The sequence below is a fragment of the Procambarus clarkii genome, chromosome 60 (assembly GCF_040958095.1).
Source record: "Procambarus clarkii isolate CNS0578487 chromosome 60, FALCON_Pclarkii_2.0, whole genome shotgun sequence".
Taxonomy (NCBI): Eukaryota; Metazoa; Arthropoda; class Malacostraca; order Decapoda; family Cambaridae; genus Procambarus; species Procambarus clarkii.
In genome coordinates, this window is record NC_091209.1 from 21,775,262 (window position 1) to 21,783,720 (window position 8,459).

The following is an 8,459-nucleotide window of genomic DNA, read 5'->3' on the forward strand; positions in this document are numbered from 1 at the left end:
CAGAAAGGGGGCCTGGTCGAGGACCGGGCCGTGGGAACGCTAAGCCCCGAAATCATCTTAAGATAACCTCAAGAGATAGGGGTCACTAATACTACGGCGAATCACTAATACTGAGGTGAGGGGTCACTAGCGCTCGAGTGAGGGTCACAAACGGTCGGTTGAACGTCACTACAGCTTGGTTTAGGGTCACTAATGGTTGAGTGAAGGTCACTAACACTCGGGTGGGGTTACCTTAAATAATAGCAATCCTCTCATAAATCATCTGTATGAGATCGTTTTGAAAAAGCAATCCCAATCCTTAGGTTACAGTTTGCTCTCGTTATACTTTTTAGTAGATAAGACAGTGTGTGTGTATTATTAAACATGACCGATAATTATATCCAAAGTTCTTTCCAAAGGAAAGGACTTTGGATAACTTTCCATTGGAAAGGACAAAGGAACTTTCCAAAGTTCATTTTACAATGTAATTGCGCTTAACATGTTTCGATCAAGTATGTGTTTCGTTAAAGGTCACATCTTCTAATGCAGAAAGGAAATGTAAATACATTAGCAGAAGAAATGATATATATTCCATGTAGGATGAGTTGAGGTGTTACCTAATCGGCATCGGGTTAGCAGGCGAAGCGTAAGCTGGAAATTCTGTAGTAGAAAGTACCTAGGTGTAAGTTGGTTATATAAATAGCTCAGTTCCCCATGATGTGTAAGTTGGTTAAAATTAGATGAATACTTAGTGTAGTGTGCTTCAGCTATGTCTAATCTTCTAATGTTGTTATATCTATCGATTACTTCGGTGTTTGTGACCATTAACTACCTACCAGACTCTCAGTCAGCTATCAATATCCACCTTATACTTAGATACGTCCCACTATTCTCAAGAGAGTTCGCACCACACCTGTTCCAGCCGACATCGTTTGGGTATTGAATGCATGTTCACCCCTTGTGTATCACCACTATTGTGTGGGTCAGGTTACCGGCCGCGCCTGAAGGACCACTACCGCGCACACAAGGTCGCCCTCTGGAACTGGCTTATCCCGGAGCTGGAGGAAGCCGGCTCCAAGTACCCGGACTCCGACGCAGAGGCCTGGCACGCCTCTGAGGACCCAAAGCACTTTATTGGCCCCGTCAGACCCCTGGACCCCTTCAGGTAAGTCCGCGTTGGAGTGACAAATCTTTCTGCACCAATGTTCTGATACAAAATTATATGCGTAGATTTCATAGCAAGTTCAGGGTTTTGATGTCACAGTAAATGGAAGGTACATAGCTGAGACACTCAGCTATGTATCTTTGAATAAATATTATAGATATGTGTAATATATTATCGCGCTGAGCGTGTTTGTTACCTACAGGTTCCTCCATACTACACACGTGACGTCGACGTCGGCCGCGCCAGCACTACCCACGCCCAGTGACGAATATCTGCCGCCTAACGTCAGCGCCGCCCACGGCAGCGTCACCCGTCCCGTCAATGTCTCGTCAGAAGTGGCACCGACTGGACAGTTACTCGACTACACCACCGCTCTCACCCTCACCGTGGCCATCGGCCTCTCCCTCCTGGTCCTCAATGCTATACTCTTCGCAGCGCTCATCTACAAACGGGACAGAAACGCCATGGGACCAAAAATCAAATACGACAGTGCATCAGCGCAGCCTTTGTGCACAGTAGACAGTGGGATGCGTTCTGTGTCCACTCACGAGGCTCTGTCTTCTCCCGTCAAGGACAACAAGTCGGCGTGCAATGTTGACCTGCAGTGCACAGAGCTGCACACTTTCCCCACGCCACCTGACATCGGTGACCGCAACACCGAGGTCACCTTTCACACCAGCAATTCGATGCACTCGTTACTATCCCAGCCGACCAGTCAGTTCATTCCGCCTCCGCCGCTCCTCGCTACGACGCCGCCCACCCCACCCGTAGCTGGCCAGCACGGCGAGGGCGGCCTCGAGTCCGGAGCGTGTGGGGGACCCAGGTGCTACTCGGACGTCAGCAATGGCCAGTACGCAGACGTCGGAGGGGGACAGTATCCTCCTGACGTAGGCCAGTACCCCTCGGAGATCAAAAGCGGACACTATCCAGAGATCAATCTCGAACAATACAGGAGTTCCGGTGGAGGCCAGTGTGTAGAGCCCAGCATCGCCGTGTACCCCGCCACGTCCAGCAGCTCGTGTCCCTCCTACCAGCCCCAGCACGCCCAGTACTGCTCCCACTACTCCGCAAGCGTCAGCCAGTACTCCTCCTCCACCGACCAATACTCCATTTCAGGGAGTCAATTTTCCAGTCCAGGAGCTCCGTGTGGGACCTCGACGTGTCAGTTCTCGGAGCCCGGGGTGCAGTGCCTCCCACAGTCGTCCTACAGCGACGACGGCCAGGACCTGATGGCTCCCAGGACTATCCGTAGTGCAACACTGCAGAGGGGCTCATCGTCCTCTTCGTCCTCGTCGTCTAGGAAGCCTCAGCCACCACCCCGCGGCTCCACGCTGCCCTCCTACGCTACTCTTCCTAGACACAGCTCAAAGGACTCACTTTCTCACATTAATGCATAATGTCATTCCACACACAAGACCACTAAGCTAAGGACGTCTAATTTGTTAATTAAGAGATAATAATTTAACGCTCAAGTACGACTGAAAACGGGTGACTTCAATTGTACACATTGGGGGATCTTTCACCCCATAGTATAGCGCTAGACTATGCTATCCGGACGACTAGTCAATTGAGTGGAATGTATTGATGAACTTAGGTAGGGTGGGCCTTCACAGCTGCTGTAGAAATTGTAGTGAGACGGTGAATACTGACAGCAGTGAACAGTGACACTGGCTAGACAGCGCCACTCTCCTTATGTGCAGTGTACAGACAACTATGATTTTAATCACCTATTCTTATATCAGCCGTGCGTGTGTGGGTGTATGTGTGTGTGTGTGCGTACCGTTCAGTTCCCCATCACATAGGTCTCACCTATACGCTACGAGTTACCAAACATCACCGTGTTTAAGAGTACGTGTCAAGGGCTGGAAGTAGGTCTTCCTACTTCCAAGACTGCACTGTATTTATCTCCTAATACCAATATGGGTAATATTTATTTAAATATTTTTTATGCTTATATTGATAACGAAAGTCATTATAGGCACTTTTTGGGTGGTATATAATTCATAGATTTTGAGATTCACCTGTTAATAATTTTATCTTACGTGTTGAGTGTTATAAAACAATCTAGCAAAAAATATAGAACATTTTTCTACATCTCGAAGCTCAGTATTCGTTCTCAGTTGTTTTACTTGTCAGTGGAAGAACGAATACTGTGATAATTTAGTGCACATTAGGTTGGCTTTTTATCATTCATTTGATTTTATGAAGCATCCTACTGTCACAATTAGTGTCTGGGTTGATTGTGGTGGTCTGTCACCTGACTGGCTATTTATGTAGCCTGTCACGTACCTCTGATCTAGTTATGGCGGACTGTCATATGTCGTCTCTGGTATAGCTATGGCGGACTGTCATATGTCGTCTCTGGTATAGCTATGGTGAACTGTCAAATGTCGTCTCTGGTATAGCTATGGTGGCCTGTCATATGTCTTCTCTGGTATAGCTATGGTGGACTGTCATATGTCGTCTCTGGTATAGCTATGGTGGCCTGTCATATGTCGTCCCTGGTATAGCTATGGTGGACTGTCATATGTCGTCTCTGGTATAGCTATGGTGGACTGTCATATGTCGTCTCTGGTATAGCTATGGTGGACTGTCATATGTCGTCTCTGGTATAGCTATGGTGGACTGTCATATGTCGTCTCTGGTATAGCTATGGTGGCCTGTCATATGTCGTCCCTGGTATAGCTATGGTGGACTGTCATATGTCGTCTCTGGTATAGCTATGGTGGACTGTCATATGTCGTCTCTGGTATAGCTATGGTGGCCTGTCATATGTCGTCTCTGGTATAGCCATGATGGCCTGCCACAGACCTCTGGGTTTACAATGTTGGTCTGCTAATAGCTGATAGCTTCAGTCACATCGCAAAAATCTATATTACGGCTACAAGGTTCAAAAGAAAAAGGCAATGTTGTGTGACAGTGAGGTATTTGAGTGCTCAGTGCAAGGTCTTTAACTGAACAAGATCATGTGCATTTATGGAAATATTATTTAATTTTGTAAATTCATTTTTTACTGGTGTTAGTTACTTTCGTTATTGGAAGCCATAATTGTTAAACATGATAATTATTATCACCGGTTATTATTATTGTTTTTATTGTTACTTAATACATACTACTACTACTAATAATAATGCATAATGAAATCGCATTACCGTGATGTATCAATTAAATAAGTAGGAGCCACGAGGAGGATTCGAACCTGCACACAATCTAATCCCGAGCACACGCCTTAAATCACAGACCCGAGACATGCTAAAAAGCAATGCAATTTGAGCTTCAACTGAATCCTCTATGGGTCCTGAGGCTTCTACTAAAGCCAAGTCAGGGTTTCACAAATTGCCAGCATGCATTTTGTCTGGTTGTTTAAGCAGTGTGCCTGGGAGTACCCAGTGTGCAGGTTCGAATCCTCGTGGCTCCGACTGATTCTATCAATAATGATGATAATATAAATTATTTTATTATTTTTCTTATCTTATTAGTATTATTTTTCTTAATAATAGTATTTAACTAACAATTAAAGCAATAACAATAACACCGGTGATAATAACTACCATTTTTTAACAGTTATAGTTATCTTTGCGCACTATCATTATTATTATTATTGAAGTGTTTGGAAATTTACTATTATTATTATTAGTATTATTAAAACCGTTGTTTTTGTTTTTAATCTTGAATATATAAGAGTTCAGTAACAAAGGTATTTAGCAGGCAAGAAGACTATGTTAACCCATTTTCATTTAATAATATAAATTGGAAAAAATATAATACTTCATAATCATTGAAACTAGCATAACTAAATGAAAAATAAAAACAGAGAATATCCTGACATAAAATCTTAATAAAATGCCATGGGCCTACACCATAGCCAGGTTGATCCCAACTGTTTCAGGCGTATCCTACAAGATGCTTGAAGAACAGCCCTATAGTTACTAGACCGTGACTTCATACGAATTAGTTTGCATGAGTGTCTTCTCTAATTCCAGGTTTGTGTACAGCTTCTCCATACTTCCTCGAGCGCCTCTCTTAGTGTTTCATCCATATTGTAAGTCTCATACACGTGAACTTTGGTTTGACATCTTGCCTGATAGCAAGGTTGTTCTCATTTTGTTCAAACCAGCGAGAATACTTTGAGTGTTAAATGTCTTCGTGTGTATTTTTTATTTGAATAATAATTATATATATATATATATATATATATATATATATATATATATATATATATATATATATATATATATAATACTTATATATAATTATATATATATATATATATATATATATATATATATATATATATATATATATCGTGTCTAATAGCCAGAACCGCACAACTTAGCCTAATATACGAGGTCCAATATGCATATGCATAACAGGCCGGATGGTTTTCGTTATTTTCAAATATTTCTGTCCAGATTTGTTCATGTCTAACAATACTAATCTATTATATTAGGAACATAAATTATTGACCTAGTTATATTAGGTTATTTTAGGTTAAGATAGCTTTGGATAGGTTAGGTTAGGAAGGTTATGTTAGATTTGATCAAATTTCTATGTTAGTTTTGACTCAAACAATATAAAATTACAATCCTATATGATACAAAGAACATTTTTATCATTTCATAAGAAAACATTTAGGAACAAATTAAATATTTCACGAGAATTCGGCTTGTTAGGCAACTCTGGCTATTAAGTACGACATTAAATATATATATATATATATATATATATATATATATATATATATATATATATATATATATATATATATATATATATATATATATATACGGTATACATACATTTGAATGTATGTGTGGGTGTGTATGTATTTATGTATGTATAGGGATGTATGTATGTAAATACAAAGATACAAGAATAGCGGAATATGATTGGTCACATGACAGTTGAGCAGCATCACCACGTCAGAGTATGTGACTGGGAGATGAGAGATGAGCATGATGGAGTGGGAGTTGTTCACCAGCTCCTTTAAGAGTTCAGTCCTCCCTGTCATCACTGCTAGAACCCCTTTTTACATGTAGATATTTCTCGTATTTATCTCACAAGAAAACTGGTAAACCCTTGGTGTAAATATTCTTCCCGAACAAATTTTGTGTAAATTTGGCGCTATTCTACTATAAACAGACCATTAATATATATTAGACAGAAGAACGGTGCGTTCTGTGGGTTTGCTTCGTGTGGAATGCACTTTTGAGTATTATATTTGGAATTCTAAAGTATACAGTACACACTATTTCACTCAACTTGTAGTATTACGTCACTGGAAAACAATTTGCACACCATATCATCTACCTACCGTATTGTATGATATTTTAGGAACCCCAAAGTTCTCTCTATTTGTCCCTCTTTGTATTATAACATTTTATGAACAATAGTGTACACAGATTTTCAGTACTTTCTTGTTGAGCATCATATGAGTTGTTTACATTTGAAGCAAAGACAGAACGGACTGACCTTTTAAATCTACAAAAAACACCAAGCTGGTAACAACCAAAAGGAATTATGGACTAATAAGATATGCTGGTTGTCTAGTTTGACCCTTGTAGAAGAATATATAGCGAGATGACACTGGATTTTTTCCATGTGTAAAAAAGTACAGGGCGTGCTAAACTATTAGCAGACAATCCCAGGAGATTTATGGCCTCTTGTGAAAATCGTAGGAGAACGATATTTACAAAATAAATATACAAGATGATACTCAGATCCGCGATCCAGCTGATAATATCACGAGGATGTCGAAGGAAATCGAGACAATTTACATAAACTCTTGAAAGTTCGTAAATAGTATATAATTTCAGATGAATAATCTTAGGCATCTCAAACGAGTTTGCAATTAAACAGAATGGATTATCGTCAAAAATCCCTAAGCTACAGAGTACTGATATCAGCAACATGTGTTTACAATCAAAATATTTCATTCATGTAGATTGCTTCCAGAAGTGGTTCGTCAATTGTTGCTGCTGCTGTTTTGCTGCGCAACAGGTGTGAGGGACGAGTGACACGTTTCTATAGGAATATTTTGGATGACTTGTGGTAATTTCTCAAGATAATCTTCTTATCATCCACTGTGCACGTTTGGATATTACCTCTCCATCAGTAAAGCCTCAAAACTCCCAAGTGCTCATCACCGGAGCAGGCATAGTTGGTATCAAACATCTGGACAGAACCTGAAACATTGCTTGAATTCTAGTCAGCATCTAATTTGTATGCTCAGCCAACGTATGTATTAATACAACAGCTAGTGCGTCAAACCTCAGGCAAACATTATATATATATATATATATATATATATATATATATATATATATATATATATATATATATATATATATATATATTTTCAATCTATCATAACAAATATGTTTCATTGAATATGACTAAGTTGTTCAGGGCTTCTATCTCTCTGAGTGCTCTTGCATCTTGGTTTAATATGAAGAGGATTTCTCCAAATGTCATATTTGTTAAAGTTTGACTAAAAGAGCAAAAAATTAAACGTATAATGTATTATACTTATTTTAATTTACACAAGTTTTCGAGCCTACAACGTTCGTTCTCATATGAGGAGTGACAAGATATGAGGAAACATCTGATTTATAACACTGTGAGGTTAGGTATGTGTATATAAATATATATATATTATATATATATATGTATATATATATATATATATATATATATATATATATATATATATATATATATATATATATATATATATATATATATATATATATATATATATTCAGGAAGGCCATTTCCTATCACTTCAGTAATTAAAGTATGTTGCCCTTATCTCCAGGTCCGCTGAATAAGACAACCTCATGTTAACTCCTTTCTATGTGTAGAAAGTGTATCCTTTCTATGACTCTTGTACGTTTTATTGAGATATAGATACAAATGTTTTAATATTACTTCATAAATGTGTAAGTTTTTAATCAATATGACATGAATTTAATCTGAGAATCTGGTGTATACTTAAGGAAATCAGATGTTGTTGGAATCATTACGTAGAATAATATTTAAATTTTCCGGACCTTTGTTTAAGAAATTATCTTGGGTACAATAAACGTGAAAATCGTGAGTCTTGCGACTTGAATTGAAGAATAAATATTGATCAAAATGTCAATAATTATTACTCAATAAAATATATCGAAAATCTTGGTAATATCAGACAAAGATACTATTGCAAATGTCTCATAACATTGATATATTATTAGGCGTTCTATAACTAAGGTTTCTTTAATTGTTGTCTTTATTTAGAGAACAATGAATCAAAGCAGTGAAAAGGATTGTGCAT

General features: G+C 38.8%; 1 protein-coding gene across 1 annotated transcript in view; it reads left to right on the forward strand.

The window, feature by feature from the left end:
• Nucleotides 1-5,018, forward strand: part of LOC138353994 (neuroligin-4, X-linked-like) — a 131,351-nt gene extending 126,333 nt beyond the window's left edge. Inside the window, exons 10-11 of the mRNA XM_069307697.1 lie at nt 967-1,144; nt 1,347-5,018. Of these exons, the coding sequence (XP_069163798.1) occupies nt 967-1,144; nt 1,347-2,541 (1,373 nt within the window). The 3' untranslated portion in view covers nt 2,542-5,018. The remainder of the gene's footprint in view (nt 1-966; nt 1,145-1,346) is intronic.
• The last annotated feature ends 3,441 nt before the right edge of the window (nt 5,019-8,459 follow it).